The sequence below is a fragment of the Notolepis coatsorum genome, assembly GCF_963971535.1.
Source record: "Notolepis coatsorum genome assembly, chromosome: 5".
NCBI classification, from domain to species: Eukaryota; Metazoa; Chordata; class Actinopteri; order Aulopiformes; family Paralepididae; genus Notolepis; species Notolepis coatsorum.
The window spans coordinates 10,877,851-10,901,325 of record NC_140169.1 but is presented as its reverse complement, the minus strand read 5'-3'; the positions used below and the strand labels follow the sequence as shown (position 1 = coordinate 10,901,325).

Here is a 23,475-nt window from a genome sequence, read left to right as displayed (position 1 = left end):
ACAAGATGTATCTCCCGTGTATATAAATTTACACACTTCTAATATTATCACAGTTTTACTCTTGGCTTACATTTTGATACTAAACAGTTGATTAATAGATAACTTGTTTGTGAATTAGTTTCCATGAACTCTTAGCAAAAGCAAGTTTGGTCTGTGTTTCTCTGCCTGTATTCTGTTAGATGCTGGGTGTGACTTATATTTACATACAGTCTTTGTTCTCCACTGATTACATCTGTTAGAGTGGGGGGTTTGGAATGTCTGTCTCTTGTAACACCAATAATATCACCTTTGGCTGAGCCTGGCTTTTACATTATGATTCTCTAATTATTCACACATATTAGTTATGAAATACAGTCAATGTTTACCACACTCGTTACTGAAAAAACTAGCGCCGTTAGTAACGCCGTTATTTATAACGCCGTTATTCCCATCACTGCAAATCAGAACAGCTTTGTTGAGTGAGGGAAGATCTTGTGAACTCGAGACTAGACTGATGAGTCAATATGGTAATTAGAGACACAGACCCATTGATACTAACCCCTATTACTATAAAACCATGCTAAACACAGAAAAAAGCCATTTATAATGCATGTCCCCTTTGTTAAATGCATCAATCTGGTGCACTTTGAAAGCAAAATAAAGAGGTTAGAACTTTGTGCTCAAAACACAAAATCGACTAGACTAGAGCATACATTTGAGCCATCAAAGAATTGAAATGAAGCAAAAGTGGTTACTGTGTTGAACTGGTTTATTTTTTTGAAAATAAAAAAATATACTGGATTACTACCACTGCCATTACTACAGTTACATCCGTATTGGCAAACTTTATATACATTTTTTTTTTTTTTTTTTTTATTACATTTTTTAAATGTTCGGTTCATTATAAAACTGTGGTGGGACGCCACAGTCTAGGTAATTAATGGGAAACACTGATGATGATGATGATGATGATGATGATGATGATGATGATGATGATGATGATGATGATGATGATGATGATGAGCCTTTAGAGCTGTCTCACCCAGATCAGATCTTAATGCCAGGTGGAAACAGCCTCTGAGTTGCATCATGTGTGATGTCACTAGTAGGTCGCACCTGTCGTGGTCCAATCTTTAGCTTCAGCGTACACAGGAAGTAGGTATTGACATGTCTTGAAAGCATATGTGGACTTGGAATTCCTGGTAAATATCAATGCAGGCTTGTGGCAATTTGCATATTCACTGAGGGTAAAGGTATAGAGATGCTGCTAAGACACATTCTCAGTCGTTTATTGAACAATTTCGTACAAATCCTCGGAGGAATGGAGGACGAAGAACGGATGCTTTTTCTTTCTTCATCCTTGGTCCCTAGTCCTCTCAACCACACAGTGTCTCATGACCTCTCACCTCCATAACCTCAGTGGGTGGTAGTGTGAGGCCACAGCATCCGCCATGAGTACAAGGCTTTTACATCAACTGCTAGACTACATGTATGTACTGCATGTCTCTCAAATCTAACCCTCTCCCTCCCATCCTCTCTCTCTTTTTATATCTCCTCCCCTCCCTCCTTCCACACCCATTTGCCCCTCCTCCCACCCCTCTCTGTTCTCTCTCTCTCGCTCTCTCTCTCTCTCTCTCTCTCTCTCTCTCTCTCTCTCTCTCTCTCTCTCTCTCTCTCTCTCTCCCTTTCTTCTTTCCCTACTCCCCCCCTCTCTCTCTCTCTCTCTCTCTCTCTCTCTCTCTCTCTCTCTCTCTCTCTCTCTCTCTCTCTCTCTCTCTCTCTCTCTCTCTCTCTCTCTCTCTCTCTCTCTCAGTGCATGCTGGGAATGAGATTGGGGAGATTGGAGAGGTTGGAGTTTGAAGGTGTAGTGAGTTTTTTTCTATCTTTATCTGTCTATTTTGTTAATTTGTTTATGGGATATTGTATTGTAGTGTTGTGTTGGGTTGCTGTGTGTTTTTGGTGTGTATAGAGTTAAGTGGGAGTGTTTTGTTTGTTTGGCAGTCGCATCGGCCAGGCTGGTTTGCTGGCTGACGTCAGACGCCAGTATGGAGTTTGCCAAAATGAGCAGGAAGCATGGTATAAAGATTAATGCTTATAATGTGTCCGTAGAGGATTGCAGCTTGGCAATAGGTAAAGTCGTTGGACATAAAAGTGTGAAATCAGCCGCGAAGATGAGCGGTAGTATTGTTATTTTCTTGGACTGCCTTGAGAAAGTGCGCTCGGTTGTTGAATCAGGAATCAATATCGAGGATGTGTTTATTACAGTGGAGCCTCTCTCCACACCAGGCAGAAGGATTAATATAAATAACATCCCGCCGTTCATAAGTGACGAAGTACTGATAACTCAACTTGCAAGGTATGGGAGGATAATTTCCCCGATAAGAAAACTGTCATCTGGATGCAAATCTCCGTTGTTAAAACATGTTGTGTCACATAGACGCCAAGTTTTAATGATTCTCGAGAACAACAGAGAAGAGATTGATTTGGTTTTGAAATTAAGAGTTGATGATTTTGATTACGTCGTTTTTGTGAACTCTGGAAGCTCAAAATGTTTCCGTTGCGGGGAAGAGGGACATTTAATCCGAGACTGTGTGAGGGAAGAGGGGAGAGGCGCACAGTCTCAGCCTGCGCGCAGTGCAGCGGGGACGGTGATCCCAGTCACAGATGCGCATAGTGCAGCGGGGACGGTGATCTCAGTCGAAGCTGCGCGTAGTGCAGGTGTAAATGTAAATTTAAATGTAAATAGTGTCCTTGTGCAGACCGTCAGTAGCACAGCGGATGGTATCCAGCTGCAGGGTCACAGAACCGGTGTAGCAGGTACGAAGCAACCTGTTGATATACTGAGGACAGTTGCTGGGGATGAAAATGAGGGGGGGGGGGGGGGGGGCGTGGCAGGAAGGATTACGGAGGTGGAGGGTGGATCTGTTGAGACACAAGGGACTGGAAAAGGGGATGAGGATGAGGGGGGGGGGGGGTGGTGGCAGGGAGGTTTTCGGATGAGGGGAGTGTGCCTGGGGTGGTTGTAGCTATTGAGGGAACAGGGTCAGAGGACTCAGTTGAGGGGGTCAGGGTGGGGGTCGTGGCGGGAAGGGTTACAGATGTGGGGAGTGTACCTGGGGTAGCTGTAGATGTTGAGGGGGTCAGGGTGGAGGAAGTAGAGGATATTGAAATGGGGGAGGGGGACGGCGGGGTGGGGGTTGCTAGGCAGAAGAGGAAGATTGAGGTAGTTGGGGTGTCGAGCTCTCAAGCTAAGAAGACAGGTGTGACGGAAGAACTTAGCAGTACGCAGAGTACACAGGGGGGTTCATGGGCAGATATGGTTGTTGATAGTGATGATGACTTTGAGAGCGATGGTTTTTCCTATTCACTAGATGCAATGAAACTGTTTTTAAAGTTGACAAAGAACAGGAAGAGTGTAGAGGTGAAAGATTTTTTTCCGGATAAAGATTTGTTTGTTGTAGCAGCAAAGGAACATATGAGGTTTAAAGGAGATGGTCGTTTTGTTGACACAGATGTATACAGGATGAGAAAGATTGTGCAGAAGGTGCTACAGGGCCCCAGTGTGGTGGAGGCTGGAGTGGAATCGGTGTAGTTTTGTTTTGTTTTATTTGTTTTTGTTGTTTTACTTTTTTTTATTTCTGAAATGAGAGTTTTTTTATTGAAGGGACTGGTGTGGTGTCACTTAGGGCTAGACTTTTCAAGGTGTCCCGATACCGGGGAAAGGAGGCTGAGACTTTTTTTGTTCATCTCATATACTCTTATACTTTTGTGGAATTTTATAAAGACTGGGGCTATGGAGGATTCAGAGACAGGGGCGGGGCGTATCGTTTTCATGCCCGATGGGGAGGCCACGCATTACTCCTTCGGCAGACTTTTCATCAGAGTCGTCATGGGGGATGTTGTCTCTGCCGTTTTTTTTTTTTTTTTTTTTTTTTTATTCTTTTTTAAACAAACATATAAACAAACATGACAACACACGATAAGATATACAAGCATTAATTGTCAGGGCACATCCAATGAGATCACCTTTTGGTTAGTTGTTTTATATAAGATATACCCATAATACCTGTTATCTAAAAAAAAAACCCTACACACATATGCTCAGCTCGAACCCCCCCCTCCCGGACCCCACCTTGAGAAGTACCTCCACTATCCCTCGCACCTAACCAGACACTACCATTATAAGCTAGCTTTTATTCTCTCCACCACTTCTAACCACATTGACATTTTGGATTCATTGAGACCCAGAATTCTTGCTGTAGATATTTCATGGTAAATTACATCGAGATATGTAAGAAACCAAACTTTACGGCAAATTTTTTCCGGTTGAAACCAGCGTGATGCGATCAGCTTTTTGGCTACTGTGATACCCGATAAAACCAATCTCTTTAGCTGTGGATTTACTGCAAACTCAAAAACATCATTCAACAGCAATACCGAGGGGTGTACAGGTATATTCCAAGATACGAGTTTTGATATTTGTTGGGTCACATCTTTCCAGAATGCCTTAACTGGTGAGCAGTCCCAATACATGTGCATAAATGTCCCTTCTTCCCCATTTGTACATTGGGTGCATTTGGAATCTTGTTTGAGCCCCATTCGGCACAGTCTTATAGGAGTCAAGTATGTCCTGTGAATATAGTTAAGATTGATTTGTTGATGATCCGGGTTCCTTGATGTAAGTCGGACATTTGCCCAGGCTCCTTGCCAATCAAAGTCATTTTCCAGGTCTGGTATATCCCTCCTCCAGACAGAGTCAAGTTGGAGGGTTTCATACGAGGACGTTAGTAATTGATGATAAAATTCTGAAACAAAACCTCTCGATGTCTCTCTTGAGTAGAAGAATTTGTGGTATCTGTGGTGTTCAATTGGTCTGTCTAATGGAACACCGTGAGACTTCAAACATAGCTCTAACTGTTTGTGAAAAAGCCATGTGGACTTGGTGAGATTAAATTTTTTGCGTATTTCTTTATCACTACAAAAACCCTGTTTGTTAAAAACATCCCCTAATGAGTGTATGCCTTGCTCTTCCCATATAGGGAATCTTATAGGTCGTTTTCTCAGCCGTCTTTTTATGTTACCGGTACCGGTACCTTGTTCAAGGGTTGGAAGGTATGACTGTGGGGCTCATCACGGTTTACGCCGAAATAAACGGTTTCCTGATTCAGCCTTGGAGGGTGATGGTAAAGCGGACTTTGCTGGTTATTTTCTACCCGATGTTCGGAATGGGTTTCATTAGGGCGTTGAGCTCTCGAATCAGGCTGCTCGATGGGAAGTCACTGAGGGCTGCCAGTCTCCGCACGGGGGAGTGGGAGCTGATGTTGGAGCGGCATCTGAACCAGGGAGGAAAAGGCGGCCTCGGACGGGGAGGCAAGGGTGACATACTGTCTGATGAGGATGTCAGTCCAGAGTGCATCTCGATCCCCATGCTCTGTTTTCAACCCCCGACATCATCGATGCCATGTGATATAAGACTGGTGGACGGTGGAGCAAATGTGATGAGGCTGAAGGAGGATGGTCAGCTGAAAGGGCGGCCCTGTTTATCCACGGGATAAGTTTTGACTGGAGTCTGTCGGACACGCACAAAGGCCTGATGTGTTGTACCACGCGGGGAAAGGTGAAGATAGAGACGCTCTTCTCAGGACAACGGTTTCTACAGTGCCTCTCCGGTGTCTCTCTCTCTGATACGCCCAGAACTTTGGATCGTTTAGGTTTCTTTTTTCCCTGTGGGGGAAAATTTCAAGTGACAATTTGGTTCAGGTTCAGCATCATTGTCCCTAATTGATTTTTGTTTGTTTGTTCTGTTTTTGTGTGTTTTGTTTTGTTTTGTGTTTTGTTGTTTTTTGTTTGTTTTGTTTTTTTGGTTTTGAGTTGTAGAGTATTTTTATTTTTGATCTTGTGTAGTTTTAGTAAAGAATACATTTTTTTATAAAATCAAATCTCTCTCTCTCTCTCTCTCTCTCTCTCTCACTATCTCTCTCCCCTTTCTTCTCCCCCCTCTCTCTCTCTCTCTCTCTCTCTCTCTCCTCTCTCTCTCTCTCTCTCTCTCTCTCTCTCTCTCTCTCTCTCTCTCTCTCTCTCTCTCTCTCTCCCCAGCAGTGTGTCAGGGTGCATCGTCAGTACTGGGGTGTAGTGGACACTATGAGTATGCCATCGAGGAGTTCTGTCTGGCCCGGTTCCGTCTGGACATGGAGGAGCTGGCTGAAAGACAGTGGTGCAGCTGGGAGGACACCCTGCAGTGAGTACTGTGGACCCGTGTGTGTGTGTGTATATACAGTACATGTAGGGTGACCAGATGCAAAAAGTCCAAAAGCAGGACAACAGTAAGATTTTGGTGGGACAAAGTGGGACAGATAGATAATGTAAATTTATTTTATTAGAATAACTCGTCTTCACCAAATAGATAAAGGTTCAATCAAAATAAATACAAATTAAATAAAGAATTATATCTCTCCACATTCATCTTGGCACTGGCAGCCGGCTTGTTACCACCTAACATCTGTTTTAAATATTCAAACTTTATCACTTGACAGGAATGTCTTGTGTTTGATAATTTTTTTTTGCTTCAAAAAGAGGGACATCCTCTCAATATGTGGGACGCAGTCTCAAATGGTGGGACAGTACAACCAAAAGGGGGACACCTGGTCACCCTAAGTACATGTGTGTGTATATATACAGTATATGTATGTGTGTATATACAGTATATGTGTGTATATACAGTATGTATGTGTGTATATACAGTACATGTGTGTGTATATACAGTACATGTATGTGTTTATATACAGTATATATATATATATATATATATATGTGTGTATATACAGTATGTGTGTATATACAGTACATGTATGTGTGTATATACAGTACATGTATGTGTGTATATACAGTACATGTACAGTTTATTGTGCAGGTGTACCCCAAGGAACTTATATGACTTATATGATATGGGGGGGGGGGGGGGGGGGGGGCTCTAATTGCCACCACCAGCTCCTTGGTTTTACTGGTATGAGATGTCACTGTTGAGTAGATCAAATAGGAAAGCTTGATCACTGAAATGTTTTAGATTTATTTGTATAGTATTGTGTGATTTTGTTTTCTTTAGCTTAGTATTCCTGATGCAGGCTATTGGGCAATGGTCACTGATTCCTAAATAAAAAAAAACACCACTAGCAATGATTCTGTCTAATCTATTAGAAAAATGTAATAAATTAAAGTAGATTTTGAGTGCATTTTTGAGTTTGGCCTAGTTGGTTCAGTAACTAATTGGGTTAGTATCAGGATACAGAGATAAAACATTTGCTATTTTACCAACAGAGCTAGCATCAGCCGATGGCAGTCTATACACTCCAATGACAATTAGTGAATTATTTATTATTATTATATAAACAAGCATTTCACAACATTTGGCAATAGTGATTGCATGTAGAATGGTAACAGAAAAACAAGTTTTCACATACATGACTACCCAGGGCTGTACGCTAAGCTTTTTCACTAGGGGCACACTTGCCCCTAAATGAGAAATTTAGGGACAAAAAAATTTTTTTAGGGGCAAATTTTTAAATAACAATTTACCATTATTTATATCGATTGTTTTTGATTAAAAAAAAAATTATTTTATATAATTTTTTTTTAATAAAATATATATATTATATAATCATACTTGTAGTTGTATTATCTGCGAGACATCGCCACCACGCAACAAGTCTAAATGCTCGCTATATGCAACCAGCTCCACTGTCTGTGTGTACTGAGTAGCCTCCAGCTACGGCCAGGATTCTCCGGAGCTGCAGCTGGGCCCTATACTGTAGCCTCCAGCTACGGCCAGGATTCTCCGGCGCTGCAGCTGGTCCCTATTGACTATATTCAGCGTGCCCTCAGCTCGAATACGCATCCACTCAGTGTTATGAGACATTGATATCAGGACGGAGCTATCTGAACTATTTAGTTTAATGGGACGTTTCGTTTTGAACAGTAAGCTAACGCAAGCTATCATGCACTACTAGACTTACTGGAGCATTTGTTGATAGCTATCAGTAGCTAGCCGGCTGGCAGGCTCACCGAGGTCCCAGTGTTTACAACAGCCACGGGTGCGAGAGGGCTGGAGGAGGAGCAGACGCCGCAGCTCTCTCCGTGTGTCTGAGTTCAGTTCAGTTCGGCTCACTATAGGAGGTCGAACGCGAAGCAATACTAACTTTACTTTTCTTCATAGCTAAATCAGACAGTCAGCCAGTCTATCAGAGTGAGTGCTCAGTCGATTGTTCCCGCTGATCATACCTGCTGAGTGCTCACTGCTCAGCTCGCGTGAGTGACGTCATCGCGTCATCACACGCCTTGGATAATTTAGGAGTGAAATGCGAATCCAAGGCTTGAAAGCACTACTCGCAAGCCCGCCCCCAGATAATATTTACCAATCGCAACGGCCAATTAAAGGGGCAATTCGCGACGATATCATCGCAGTGTACAGCCCTGCTACCCCACTCCCCCTTCCAACTCTATCTATTCTAAATACATTATAATGGCTTAGTGCAATGGAGGAGTCATCATCAGATTTTTTAACCATGATTCTGTTATTACTATGACATCTGGATCTGTTTGCGAGATTAGGATCTTTAAGTTGTCAGATCTTTTATGTTGCAACTTCTCACATTTAAATGTATAAAACCCAGGCCATTTATTTTTATTTTTTTAAGTAAGTGGATTCAGACTGTGAGTTCAGGTGAAATAATTGGCAATTTAGAAGGTTTTATGGGGACTGTGCCTAAGTTAGAGATAGTAGCATTACGAATTGTAGTCTGCACCGTTACTGGGCTACTCTGATGATTTGTGACTATATCTCTAAGTTATGGCTTGTAGGTCTATTATTTATAATGACATGTATATTTGAAACATCATTATTATTATCAATGTTATACGAGTCAACACGGATCGGACTCACCCCATCTCATGGACAAGACAGACAGGACTCCATGGCAAAGATCATGCTCCTTGCAAGGCAGAGAGAGCCAGTCCTGTTTGGATGCAGGCCGTCCGCGGCAAAGAGCTCCTTTCTGTCCGACAGAGTTGTAAAATTGTCCACAAACATATGAAGACACACACACACACACACACACACACACACACACACACACACACACACACACACACACACACACACACACACACACACACACACACACACACACACACACACACACACCTTCACACAAACACACACACAAATACACACACACACGCACATATATATACACACACACACACACACACACACACACACACACACACACACACACACACACACACACACACACACACACACACACACACAGACACATATATATATACAGTACACATACATAAGAGGACACACACACACACACACACAGGGCAGACAATAGGGAGGACATGTACAGTATGAAGATACACACACAAACACACTGAGGTCATCCACATACACACAGCCTACACGTTTGAGAGGTTGGTAATTCGGTCCATTTTGTTATCATGTACCACAAGAGACCCTCTTTAACCCTGGAGTGGAACGCCCACGCGGCACTAGACATGCAAATCATTACATCCCTCTGGAAGCGTTTATGATAAAGACTGCACAGGCTACCTGGCAGTACATAGATGTACAGCCTATAGAATTAGCTAGAATCTTGAAACATCTATAGGTATTTTTCTATCTTCCTCATTCGGACTTGTAAATCCCCTCTGTAACTGAGGGGTTACAAAACCCTGACTGTATTAAAGATTGTGATAGATTAAACCACTGCTAATTATTATTATTATTACTTGCCAGACAGTACAGTTACAATATGGCAGACACTCAGTGTAACTGAGGGGTACAATTCCCTGACTGTATTGAATAAGTATGGTATCATTAAACCACTACTGAGTTATGTACATTACTACTGGCCATACAGTACACATGTATATGAGATGAACACCCACACAATAACACGGCTTAACAAAGAAAGTACTGTTTGTAATATTTATTAGAAGAGCACCAAGATTATCTTACATTTATTAAGAATGAGAGTTGCGCTTGTAAGGCGAAGAATGTGCATGAATAGGTCAAGAGCGTAAGTCCATGAGCATATTACGAAGGGGATAATTAATACCACCTGTAGCATAAGAATTATATAAGGTACACTCGTAGGTCAGCTGGGGAGAGGATTTGTCGGTAGCAAAAGTCTGGATCAATGAGGAATAAGGAGACTCCAGGTACAGGAGACGGTGCAATAATCCCTTGATCCGTAGACAAAGCAACAGCTATTCTCCGGTATGCAGTGCAGCATGGATGAAAGCTAGCCAGCCTCAGAGTCCTAGAGGCGGGCTCGACGGTGCTCCTCACAGGGTAAATCCCACACGGTAGTGGGGGTAGACGATTCTCTGCTCCAGCAGCCACAGGACCAAAGCAATATAATCCAGCCGAAAAGGGCTCTGTAGTCGTCGGTGTAGGTTATCCAGTGTACATATCCACACGGTTCTCGTCTAGGGCTCCTCGGATGACGGCACAAGGTTAGGCCGCCCAGCCTGGATAAGCACACTAGCTCGGTACGATGAAACGTTGGTAATGCTGGTCACTGTAGAACGGTAGCCGCACGATACACTATACATAATAGACTATTACTTAATAATAGAATAGGTCGAACTCGACGATACAGCGTTAAACTCTGACACTTCAGCTATCAATTCGCACGCGGTCTCAAGGCTCTATTTCGGGGCAAAACGGGCCCACTTCACAGCACGTTGTATCGTGGTGAAGGCTTCAACTTATTGGGGTAACTAACTGCTGTATCCACCTGCAACGTATTTATACGTAAGGTGAATAATCTAGTACCAGCCTCATTTCTGTCTCGTATTACTGCGCAAATCTGGGCATGTTGAGACATGTCTTAGCGGTGACTTTGAACTAGACATTGGGGGTATGGCCGTGGCGCCTAGGGGGTCGCTGTCCAATAGGAGAACGAATATTATGGTCTGGCCTGTACTAGGTAAAGGGATATTCCGTGTATATGTACAAAGAATATACAAGGGATATCAGACGATATACAAATACTATACAATATATCTCAAGTAATAAATATATATATTCGGTTTAATCTGACCCTTTGTAACAGCCGCCTCCTAATTAGTCCGCACCTAATTAGATAAGCAGAGACAGATTAACCGCACTGTCCACTACTCAATGTCCGTTGTGAGGAGTAGGGCCATTCACAAAGTCAGGGGGTCATGGTCGTCATTAAGAGAGTCGGGGAGCCTTGGCAACTCTATCAGCCTCGCCACGGGTCGGGTGTATGTCCGCCCCTGGACGAGCACTTCTGCCGCTCTGACCTTTCCGTCGGCACCAGTGATCACTTTGCTTACGCGGCCGGCCGGCCACATAGCTCGGGGTAGTGACTGGTCGATAATCATGACGACTGTGCCCTCCGTCAAATTGTCTCTTTCTTTTACCCATTTCTGGCGGGTCTGTAGAGACGGTAGATAGTGGAGGAGGAAACTGTTCCAAAACTTGTCAGCCAATACTTGACTGTACCTCCACATTCTTCGGCCGTTCGCTTCTTCAGGCCTGTACACTGTCTGTGGGAGCACGGGGTCCAGCCGCCCCATCAAGAGAGTGTTGGGGGTGACTGGGTCGACATCTGCTACATCACTTGAGACGTAACCGAGGGGCTTTGAGTTCAATACTCCCTCGATCTCCGTGAGGACTGTCGTGAGGACTTCTTCCGCCACGGTCTGGGCCCCAAGCACGGCGTACAGGGCTGTCTTTATTGAACGTACTTCTCGTTCCCAAGTTCCCCCGAAGTGAGGTGCATTCGGGGGGTTAAACTGGAAATCAATCTGAGAGGGAGCGAGGTGGGTCTTGAGTTCTGTGCCCATAGCTTGGAAGCTCTCTCTCAGCTCTCTTTCTCCGCCTTTGAAGTTTGTCCCGTGATCAGACAATAATATAGACGGTTTTCCTTTCCGCGCTGTGAATCTCCGGAAGGCCATAAGGAATGAGTCCGTACTCATGGTTGGAAGGAGTTCTATGTGTATCGCTCGGGTGGTCATGCATTTGACTACAATACCCCACCGCTTCTCCGTCCCTCTTCCTTTCTTCACATACAGCGGGCCGAAACAGTCCATACCGGTGGAGTGAAAGGGCTTGTCGCCGAGTCGGAGGCGACAGGGGGGTAGGTCAGCCATCCTGGGTATACTGGGCTGTGCTCGCCACTTGCGACAGTCTAGACAGGTCCGCTGGAAGCGTCGTACTGCTTCTCTTCCTTGCAGTATCCAATAGCGACGTCTGATCTCCGCAAAGACTCTCTCTGCCCCGGCGTGGTGCACGTCCTCGTCGTATTTCTTTATGATGAGCTCTGTGACCTTGTGTCGGCTGTTTAAGACTATCGGGAACTTGACGTCATCCGTTAAGTCTGGGGCCCTCCTCAGACGACCACCCACTCTGATGAGATTATGGGCGTCGCTCTCAGGGGCCAAGTGGAGCAGTCTGCTGTCTGACGGGACTGGCTTTGATCCCTGCAGACAGTCTAGCTCGTCGGGGAACGAGTCTCTTTGGGCTCGCTGTAGTAGAAGGAGTTCTGCTTCTTCGTAGTTAGCTGCATTAATGTCAGTAGTGGAGGGAACCTCAGCGTGGTGCCACAGGAATGTCTTTAACTGCGCACTCTCAAGGGTAGGGCAGTCATCTATGTTGGGATCTGTGGGGACTAGTGTGTGTGTCAACCCACAGAACATAGATTTCTTCATCTCTGCCTCCTCTTTACTAGCCTCCCGTGGGGTGGGTGTAGGCCACTCTTCTTCCGGGAGCTTGAGGAACTCGGGACCGTCACTATAGAGATTGTGACGTGTGAGGTCATCCAGGGACATTCCCTGTGTGATGACGTCTGCTGGGTTCTGTTTTGTGTCCACATACCTCCAGCATGCTGCTTCTGTTAACTCTTGGATCTCTGTGATTCTGACTCCCACGAAGACCTTGTATCTACACGAATCGGACTGGATCCATGTGAGTACGGTCATGGAGTCTGACCACAGGATTGTTCTTTTCACCGGGATGGTGAGTTCACGTTGGATTAACGTGGCGAGTTGCGCTCCTACTAGGGCTGCGCAGAGCTCTAGACGCGGGATAGATTGTTGCTTGCGGGGGGCTATTCTTGAGCGAGCCAGGATGAAGGCAGTATGTATTTCTCCTCCCTCCTCTCGGGCCCGCAGGTAGGCCACCGAACCGTAGGCTACTTCGGAGGCATCGCTGAAGACGTGCAGGTCCATCTGACACGTCTCCAGCCGCACTGTGGGTGGGAAGTAGCTGCGGCGTATGTTGACACCTGGGAGCGAGCTGAGTTCTGTCTCCCACTCTCTCCATGTGGAGGCAAGGTGGTCGGGTATGGGGTTGTCCCAGCCCTGGTCCTTGTCCCATAGCGCTCGTACAATCATCTTTGCCCTGGTGGTGTAAGGTAGAATACATCCCAACGGGTCATATTGTCTAGCGAGTGTTCTGTATACACTCCGTCTTGTGGTCGGTAGTGAAATCGACCTTCCCTGCTCCTTGGTCAGGGGTGTGTGTCTATAATGGAGCGAGTCTGTTTTGAAACGCCAGACTAGTCCCAATGTCATTTCTTGGGCTTCACCTGGGATGGTCGCCATCCAGGTCTCGCTGCTTGCTGCCTTGTCCTCTGGGGAGAGGCTGCGCAATACTTGAGGGTCGCTGCTGGCCCACTGCCGGAGATCAAAGCCGCCTTTGATCAGGGAGGCGCAGAGCTTGAGTAGGAGGGCCTCGGCTTCTTCTGGCGTCGAGACGCTTTGCAGACAGTTGTCCACGTAGAAACTCTTTTCTACACTTTGTCGGACCTCCTCATCAGCTGCTGGGTCCTCTGCGACATGTTTTTGCAGTGCGAACGTAGCACAGCATGGGCTGCATGTGGTTCCGAAAGGGAGGACTTCCCATTGATAGATGGATGGTTGCTCATCCCCGATCCTCTCTCTCCATAAGAACCGCAGCAGGGGCTTGTCCTCTTCCACTAGTCACACCTGCAGGAACATCCCTTTGATGTCGCCGCTGATGGCCACCTTGTTCTGGCGGAAACGTAGCAACACGCCTAGTAGAGAGGGGCCGAGTGTTGGGCCGGGCAAGAGCTCTTTATTCAGATTTTGTGATCCGATCTGGTAGCTGCAGTTAAACACAATACGATCCTTGCCGTTGTGGTGGACCTTGTGGTGGGGCACGTACCATGATTCGGTCGTCTGATCGGCCTCTTTAATGTCAATTCTCTTTATGTGTCCCGCTGTGATTAGCTTGTCAATCTCAGGGCGGTACACAGTAGCTTGAGCGGGGTCTCTGGTTAGGCGCCGCTCTGTGTTCAGTAGATACCGCTCCGTCGCTTCTTTTGGGGCGTGGAAGGTAGGCATACCCTCTCGCCTCAGGAGTGGAGTTGCGTATCTCATCACTCCGTTGACTTTGACTCTCTTTGTCCCCTGCTCGAGGAGGGCTATGGCGTAAATGTCTTCCTTGGAACGAATGTGTTTCTTTTCGTTCTTAAAGGGCATTGTCTCTAGTGTCCATAGCCTCTCGACGTGCTGTAAGAGGGCGGTGTCTTCTTCTGTCACTCTGGAGTGGAGGCAGCGAGTGGCTGCTGTTCGGTTGGGAGACCTGGAGAGGGGGCCTTGTAGTGTCCATCCTAGGCGGGTCTCGACTGCTGCTGGACAGCCTCTGGGCCCAGTGTGGACCCGGTCCATCGGGACGATGAGGTGTGCGTGGTCGGATCCTATGAGCAGGGTCGGGGTGGCGCCGTCTATGAGCGGTATAGGTAGTTGACGCAGGTGCACGTATTTGTCCATCAGCTTGGCGATGGGGTAGGTGTACCGCGACAGGCCTATGTCTTGGCTGGTGAAAGCGTTAGTGATCCTATACGTCTCTCTGGCTGCCCGCTTGCTGCGATAGTGAAGGAGACGTTCTCACCCTTGATCGTCTTCAGGTCTCTCCTTATAGTCCGAATCGTCATCGTTTCTTCGCTCCCCCGCAGCCCTAGCTGGGCCGCAGCGGATGCGAGGAGGAGGGTCTTTTCTGACCCGTCGTCAAGGACGGCGTAGGTGTCCATGACCTTGTCCTCGTAGCTCAATGTTACGCGGACCACCTTCAAGAGCACCCGGGCGCCCCCGCTGCTGGCGGGGTTCAATGTACATGACGCTTGCTTTGGTGCTGCTTGAGGGTGCGGGTTTTCTTCTGTTACTGTCATGTAAGACGTCCAAGTGGGCTCCGTCACACCGACTACACCTCTTCTTTAAGCGGCACTCGGCTGCCATGTGACTGCGCGCACAGCGGTAACAGCGGCGGTTGGACTTTATCCATTGACTCACCTCGTCGGCGGTCATCTTCTTGAACGTGTCACAGTGTGACAGCCAGTGTTCCTTTTCGCAGTACTGGCATACAATCTTCCACTTCTCTTTCGTCGAGGGGGTGCTGTGGTTCTTGTTACGCGGTACTGATTCGGCTTGGTGCATGACGGTCACCAGCCTGCGGTTATCGTTTGATCTCCTAGGTCCCTCTCTGGAGCTTGGTACACTCCGCACGAACGTATCCAGTCGTAGGCTGCTGACTTCTCTCGCCAGGAAGTCGGCCAGGTCTAGGAGGGATGGCTCGGGACCGTTGGGATCACGGTGGTCTCTTTGCCGCCTGAAGCGCTCTTGTCGGGCGGGCGGAAGCTTCTCTAATATTCTTTCAACATTAGAGTTTGCGTACAGTTCGTGCCTACCCTTTTCCTTTTGTGCCCCCAGCATCCCTACCAGGGATTGTACCTTGATAGAGAGGTCATCCAATGAGCGATTGTCTGTGGCTGGGGGTAGACGGTCAATATTCCTTATCTCTTGTATTACGTAGTCCCATATGCGTCCATAACGTTGGTCGAGGGCTACTAGAGCCGCGATGTATGGGGTACTTGAGTTGGAATATGCCAGCGCTATATTATGCGCTCTGGGCACCTTCAGGTGCTTGAGTAGGATAGCATACTTGTACGTTTCATCGGGGACATCGGACATCATTGTCTCTAAGCACATTCGTAGCTCTGTGTACTGTGCTCTGTCCTCGTGTGTGAAATCCGGGAACGTCGGTGTGCCAAGGTACGATGCCATGGATGGCTGGCACATCGGTAAGCGTTGGGGGAGAGGCCTCCTAGGCGAATCTCCCCTTACGTGTCATTGTGGGCTGGTACCTGGTGGGTACCAAGGCCCGGGTACCCAGGTGCTGTTCCTCGGGGCTGGTCGTGCGTCAAACTCACCCTTGAGTTGAGTCGGGGGTCTGTAACGCAGGGCCTCGGGGGTAAAGTCTGGGCTGTACTGGACCTCCTGGTCCTGTGGAGTACGATGCTGCTGGTGGGCTTGACTTTTCTCCTCTTCCTCTTCTTCTTCCTCTGCTAGGTCTTCTAGATCCTGTAATCGTCTATTTAGTCTCTCAGCGGCGTAGGCCGGTTCTTCCCTGTTGCTGGGTCTCGCATGGACCGGTCGGGGAGGGGGTTCGGAGACGTGTATAGGCTCTTTCTGTTGGCCGGGCTCCGGGTCGCTTGATCGGGTAGGGGAGGGTGCCCTAGACCCTTGTTTTGACGAGGCCCTGGAGCTCCGTGCGGAGGGAGGGGGGGTCGCCCTGGCAATCAGTTGCTCCATTATCTGCGCTTGTAATCGGTCGCGCTCGGCTTCGCGCTTGATGTGAGCGAGGTCGCGCTCTGCTTCGCGCTGTGCATTGGCGGCTTCGCGCTGTGCATCGGCGGCGGCGCGCTGGGCTTCGGCGCGGTCCCTTTCAATATTCTCTTCCGTCTGGAGGCGTCTGGTCTCCAGGCGTATGCGGTCGTCTTCACTCCTTTGCTGCGCCTGGAAGCGCTCTCGCTGGGTCGCAGAGTGTTCGCGTTCACTAAGGGCTTGCGCTTGGAGTTGCGCGTGGAAGCGTTCTCTTTGGTCTGCAGATTGTTCGCGCTCACTCAGTTGTTGAGCCTGCAGGCGGTCTCTTTCCATGGTAGAGTGTTCGCGCTCACTTTGGTGTTGCACGCGGAGGCGCTCTTGTTCCATGGAAAAATGTTCGCGCTCGCTAAGCGTCTGTGCTTGGAGTCGATCGGGTTCAGTGGAGGCTGCCAGGGTGGCGATAAATGCCTGCGCCAGCATCTTGTCCGCCTCGCTGGGGGAAGACACTGATGGAGGTGATCGGCTTCTGGCAGTGCTCGTTGGAGATCCGTTCTCCTGTCGCACTCCGAGGAGGTCCATCTCCTGGGTGCGCGTCTCTTCTGGTGGTGGGTCGGGTTCCGTCCCTGGGGCGCTTTCTTTATCCTGGAGCTCTCCGGGGACTATCCCGTTGACGTTGTCGGGGGGTAAAGTCATGTCATGTCCTTCCTGGTCCCCCCCGTGAGCTTGGTCAGTTACGTTAGAACCCACTAGGGTCTCTACTGGCAGGGTCGCCTGGTCGGTAGGGTTTGACATACTTTTACTATCCACTTTTTCCGCGTTTAACGTCTGTATAAAGCTAGGTAGTAGACTGGCAGCGTAGTCCTCTAGGTAAGGAGGTGGCTGCCATCTGCGCTGCGGGCGATCTAGCTTAGGAGAACCGTTTGTGGAGTGTTCATCGTTGGCCATGTCAATATTAATATTATATTAATATTACGCTAATTACCATCCGGCTCGAAGGACCAATTGTAACTGAGGGGTACAATTCCCTGACTGTATTGAATAAGTATGGTATCATTAAACCACTACTGAGTTATGTACATTACTACTGGCCATACAGTACACATGTATATGAGATGAACACCCACACAATAACACGGCTTAACAAAGAAAGTACTGTTTGTAATATTTATTAGAAGAGCACCAAGATTATCTTACATTTATTAAGAATGAGAGTTGCGCTTGTAAGGCGAAGAATGTGCATGAATAGGTCAAGAGCGTAAGTCCATGAGCATATTACGAAGGGGATAATTAATACCACCTGTAGCATAAGAATTATATAAGGTACACTCGTAGTTCAGCTGGAGATACTAGGGGGGTTCCCTCCAGTTGTAAGCCAGCAGGGGAGAGGATTTGTCGGTAGCAAAAGTCTGGATCAACGAGGAATAAGGAGACTCCAGGTACAGGAGACGGTGCAATAATCCCTTGATCCGTAGACAAAGCAACAGCTATTCTCCGGTATGCAGTGCAGCATGGATGAAAGCTAGCCAGCCTCAGATTCCTAGAGGCGGGCTCGACGGTGCTCCTCACAGGGTAAATCCCACACGGTAGTGGGGGTAGACGATTCTCTGCTCCAGCAGCCACAGGACCAAAGCAATATAATCCAGCCGAAAAGGGCTATGTAGTCGTCGGTGTAGGTTATCCAGTGTACATATCCACACGGTTCTCGTCTAGGGCTCCTCGGATGCCGGCACAAGGTTAGGCCGCCCAGCCTGGATAAGCACACTAGCTCGGTACGATGAAACGTTGGTAATGCTGGTCACTGTAGAACGGTAGCCGCACGATACACTATACATAATAGACTATTACTTAATAATAGAATAGGTCGAACTCGACGATACAGCGTTAAACTCTGACACTTCAGCTATCAATTCGCACGCGGTCTCAAGGCTCTATTTCAGGGCAAAACGGCCCACTTCACAGCACGTTGTATCGTGGTGAAGGCTTCAACTTATTGGGGTAACTAACTGCTGTATCCACCTGCAACGTATTTATACGTAAGGTGAATAATCTAGTACCAGCCTCATTTCTGTCTCGTATTACTGCGCAAATCTGGGCATGTTGAGACATGTCTTAGCGGTGACTTTGAACTAGACATTGGGGGTATGGCCGTGGCGCCTAGGGGGTCGCTGTCCAATAGGAGAACGAATATTATGGTCTGGCCTGTACTAGGTAAAGGGATATTCCGTGTATATGTACAAAGAATATACAAGGGATATCAGACGATATACAAATACTATACAATATATCTCAAGTAATAAATATATATATTCGGTTTAATCTGACCCTTTGTAACACTCAGAATAAGACGGCACGGTGACAAAGAAATATCATTTATAGTATTTATTATTATGCAGTAATTGTACAGAATGGGAATTAAGGGTCGCGCTTGTATGGCGAAGAATATGAATAAAGTCAGTCAGTAGCAAAGTCAGTTGGAATGAATAATTCCTAAGCTGGGATACTAGACTAAACGCCGCCTGGCGTAGGATGGCACTATAGTGGGCAAACGATGGTACCGCTGGAGACAGGGGGTGTCCTCCCAGAGATGTAAGCTCTGGAGGAAGGAAGAATGTTCGGATACTCAGTCTGTTCACTTGAAGAAAAGGGGGTTCTCGTATAGATCCAGTCCTTATAATCCAAATGCTCAGCAGCAAAGCAATAGCTGTAATCCAATTGCTCGATAGCAATGACGATAGCCAGCTAGCTTCGGTCCTCGAAGCTAGCCCGAGGTAAGATCTTCAAGGTGGTTAAATCCAAACGACAGTGGGTATTAACAAGGCTCTTCTCCACGGTAGTACGTTCCACAATCACTATAATCCAACCAATACTGGTTCTGCAATCGCCGCAGTAGGTTCCAATATGCACATGTCCAGTAGTTCCACGACTAGGCCCTCCTCGTGTACTGGCACTAATTACTAAGTCCACGCACACTTGCTAAGGTTTTACACTAGTTACTAAACGAACGAACTGCTGGTAATGCTACACACCGAACGAACTGCTATAACACGATTCACACTAAATGACGACTCTTTACTTCACATTAAGCTAAGTCGAACTTGACGTTACTGCATTAGCTCTGACACTTTTACTTATTCACGTTAGGTTCACAACACTCTGTTTAGACGAACTGCTTGCACTAACACTGTTTCACCGAACTGCTACTGTTCGCGCCTTCCACGATATATATACTTAAGTGGCTTTCTAGTGCCAAGCCTCAGCTCTCGTCTGGAATCAATGCGCCGGCACCAGGCATGTCCCAACATGCCCAGACTCGCCTTTGAACCTGACTTCAGGGGCGCGGTGCCTGGCGCCGATAACGTCAAGGGCATTATCCAATGAGGAAAGTGAATATTACTAGGATTCAAACGCAGGCTTAAAGGGATATAGCTTATATATATAAATAATATACAAGTTATATAAAACAATAAAACGTAGATTCTCAGCTTTAATCTGGCCCTTCACAACAGCCGCCTCCTAATTAGTCCGCACCTAATTAGTAAGGGGAGACAGATTAATTGCTCCATACTTGTTGTGAGGAGTAGGTCAATCTACAAAGTCAGTGGGTCATGGTTGTCATCAGGGGAGTCAGGGATCTCCGGCAACTCTATCAGCTTCGCCACAGGTCGGGTGTAAGTCCGCCCTTGGACTATGACTTCTGCCGCTCTGACCTTCCCATCGGCACCAGTAATCACTCTGCTCACGCGGCCGGCCGGCCACGTAGCTCGGGGTAGTGACTGGTCTATTATCATGACGACTGTGTCCACCTTCAGGTTGTCCCTGTCCTTTACCCACTTCTGACGGGCGGGAAGGGATGGTAGGTAGCGTCCGTTCCTGTCGTCCTGTCTGTACACCGTCTGAGGAGGGGCCGGGTCCGGCCGCCCCATCAAGAGGTAGTTTGGGGTGCTGGGTTCGAGGTCAGCTACGTCGCTTGGAGCGTAGCTGAGGGGGGTGGAGTTCGGAACTCCCTCTTCTTGAGCCCACGGTTCTCTCACAGGCATCGCGTCTAATGTCCATAGCCTCTCAACGGGCTGTACGAGAGAGTGGCCTGTGTCGCTCACCTTTGTGTAAAGGCAGCGTGTGGACGTTGGTTGGCTGGCAGGTCCGTAGAGGGGGCCCTGGAGCGTCCGCCCCAGTCGGGTCTTAACCGCGGCTGGGCATCCTTTGGGTCCGATGTGGGCCGCCTCGATTGGGACAATGAGGTCCGCGTGGTCGGAGCCTATGAGCAGGGTCGGGGTGGCGCCGTCGATGAGCGGTATAGGCAGTCTGCGTAGGTGCGCGTACTTCTCCATCAGCTGTGGGATGGGGTAGTCGTAGCTTGACAGACCTATGTCATGGCTTGTAAATGCATTAGTGATGCTGTACCGCTTCTCGGGCTGCTCGACCGCTGCTATTGTGAATGAGACGTTTTCGCCCTTTATGGTCTTTAGGTCTTGCCGAATAGTACGGATTGTCATTGTTTCTTCGGTACCCCGCAGGCCCAACTGGGCTGCGGCGGAAGCGAGGAGGAGAGTCTTTTCTGACCCGTCGTCGAGGACGGCGTAAGTGTCCAGGACCTTGTCCTCGTAGCTCAGGAGCACTCTGACCACCTTGATGAGTACTCGGGGGCTCCCATTATACGTGGGGTCGATGTAGAGCACTTCTGTTGGTGAGTTGCCTTGTAGGGCTAATCTCCGCTTGGGGGCCTCGCACAGTTATTCGCGGTAAGTGGCGTCTGGGGGGTCAGCCTCAATCCACTGATCCATTTCGGCGATGGTCAGTCCCTGGAACGCGTCGCACTGTGCCAGCCAGTGTCCTCTGTGGCAGTAATAACATGCGATCTTCCATTCCTCTTTGGCGGGGGGGTTGTGACTCTTCTGTGTCAGATAGATATTACATTCCTCTGTGGCGGGGGCGTTGTGAGTCGTCTGTGGTGACACCGACTCGGCCTGGTACGCGTAGCACCGTGACTCCCAGTGTCCGCTGCGGCAGTCGGTACACCAGGGGGGTGGGTCAAGACTGGTCTGTGGTGACACCGACTCAGCCTGGTACATCACCGTGATGGGCCTACTTTGGTTTCCTGGTGGGCGTTTATTGCTCTCGTGCAGTACTTCCAGGTGGGCGCCGTCACACTTGCCACACCGCTTCTTAAGGCGGCATTCTGCTGCCATGTGGCCGCGCGCGCAGCGGAAGCAGCGGCGGTTATCCTTAAGCCACTGACTTATTTCGGCTGTAGTCAGTCCTTTGAAGGCGTCGCATTGTGACAGCCAGTGTTCACTGTCGCAGTACTGACAGGCAGCCTTCCATTTGTCCTTGGCGTGGGGGTTAGGGCTCGTCTGCCGTGACACCGCCTCGGCCTGGTGCATCACGGTGACGGACCGGCGGTTGTCGTTGAACCTTCTCGGTCCATCTTTAGGGTTAGAGCCACCCCACGTGAACGTGTCTATTCGTAGACTGCTGACCTCCCTGGCTAGGAAGTCAGCAAGGTCTAGGAGGGATGGTTCTGGGCCGTGGGGGTCACGGTGGTCTCTCTGCCGCCGAAAACGCTCTTGACGGGCTGGGAGGAGCTTCTCCAGTATCCGCTCCACGTTGGAGTTGGCGTATAGCTCGTGTATCCCCTTCTCTCCTTGTGACCCGAGCATCCCTACCAGGGATTGTACTTGTATAGATAGGTCATCTAGGGCTCTATTGTCTTTAGCTGGAGGGAGGCGGTCGATCTCCCGTATTTCTTGAATTACATAGTCCCATACGCGTCCATAGCGCGCGTCGAGGGCCACCAGGGCATCAGAATAGGGGGTTCTTGAGCTCGAATATGCCAGCGCTATGTTATGCGCTCTGGGTACTTTAAGGTGCTTGAGGAGGATGGCATATTTATAGGACTCGTCATGTACCTCGGACATAATAGTCTCTAAACACATGCGTAGTTCAGTATACTGTGCTCTGTCCTCACGCGTAAAGTCTGGGAATGTGGGTGTCCCAATGTAAGATGCCATGGATGGCTGGGACGCCGATGCGCATAGGGGGAGAGGCCTCCTTGGCGAGTCTCCCCGTACGGGGGGTCGTGGGTTAGTGCTGGGTGGGAACCAGAGGCCGGGCCCCCAGGTACTGCTCCTCGGTGCTGACTGTTGATTAAACTCACCCCTGGTTTGGGTCGGGGGTTCGTAACGCAGCGTCTCGGGGCTGAGGTCGGGGCTGTACTGTGCCTCCTGGTCCGAAATAGGTTCGTGCTGGGGGGCTTGAGGTTCTCCCTCGTCCTCCGCTAGGCCTTGAAGTTTCTTAGTCAGTTTCTCGGCGACGTAGGCGGGATCTTCCCGTTGGCTGGGTCCCGTATAGATTTGTCGGGGAGGGGTATGTGCCCTCGACCCGTGCCGTGATGATCTCCGGGAGCTCCGGGTGGAGGAGTGGGGAGTCGCCCTCTGGAGCAATTGCTCCATCATCTGCGCCTGCAGCCGGCCTCTTTCCATCTCGCGCTGTGCATTGGCGGCGTCGCGCTGTGCATTGGCGGCGTCGCGCTGTGCATCGCGTTGTGCGTTTGCGGCGTCTCGCTGCATGTTTTCTTCAGCCTGGAGGCGCTTCTCTTCCAGTCGGATGTGGTCGCGCTCGCTCTGTTGTTGCGCTTGGAGACGTTCTCTTTCCACTGCAGAATGTTCGCGCTCACTCTGTTGTTGCGCTTGGAGACGTTCTCTTTCCACTGCAGAATGTTCGCGCTCACTCTGTTGTTGCGCTTGGAGACGGTCGCGCTCACCCTGGATGCGGTCTCTTTCGGTTGAAGCTGTCAGCGTGGCGATCAGGGCTTGCGCTAGTCTCTGGTCGGCCTCG

At 48.6% G+C, this 23,475-nt stretch overlaps 1 protein-coding gene across 1 annotated transcript in view; it reads left to right on the top strand.

The window, feature by feature from the left end:
- Positions 1-3,148: 3,148 nt before the first annotated feature.
- Positions 3,149-23,475, top strand: part of LOC311229264 (receptor activity-modifying protein 1-like) — a gene marked incomplete at both ends in the record, with an annotated part of 170,403 nt that continues 150,076 nt past the window's right edge. Inside the window, 2 exons of the mRNA XM_084315329.1 lie at positions 3,149-3,239; positions 6,100-6,217. Coding sequence (XP_084171455.1) covers positions 3,149-3,239; positions 6,100-6,217 — 209 coding nt within the window. The remainder of the gene's footprint in view (positions 3,240-6,099; positions 6,218-23,475) is intronic.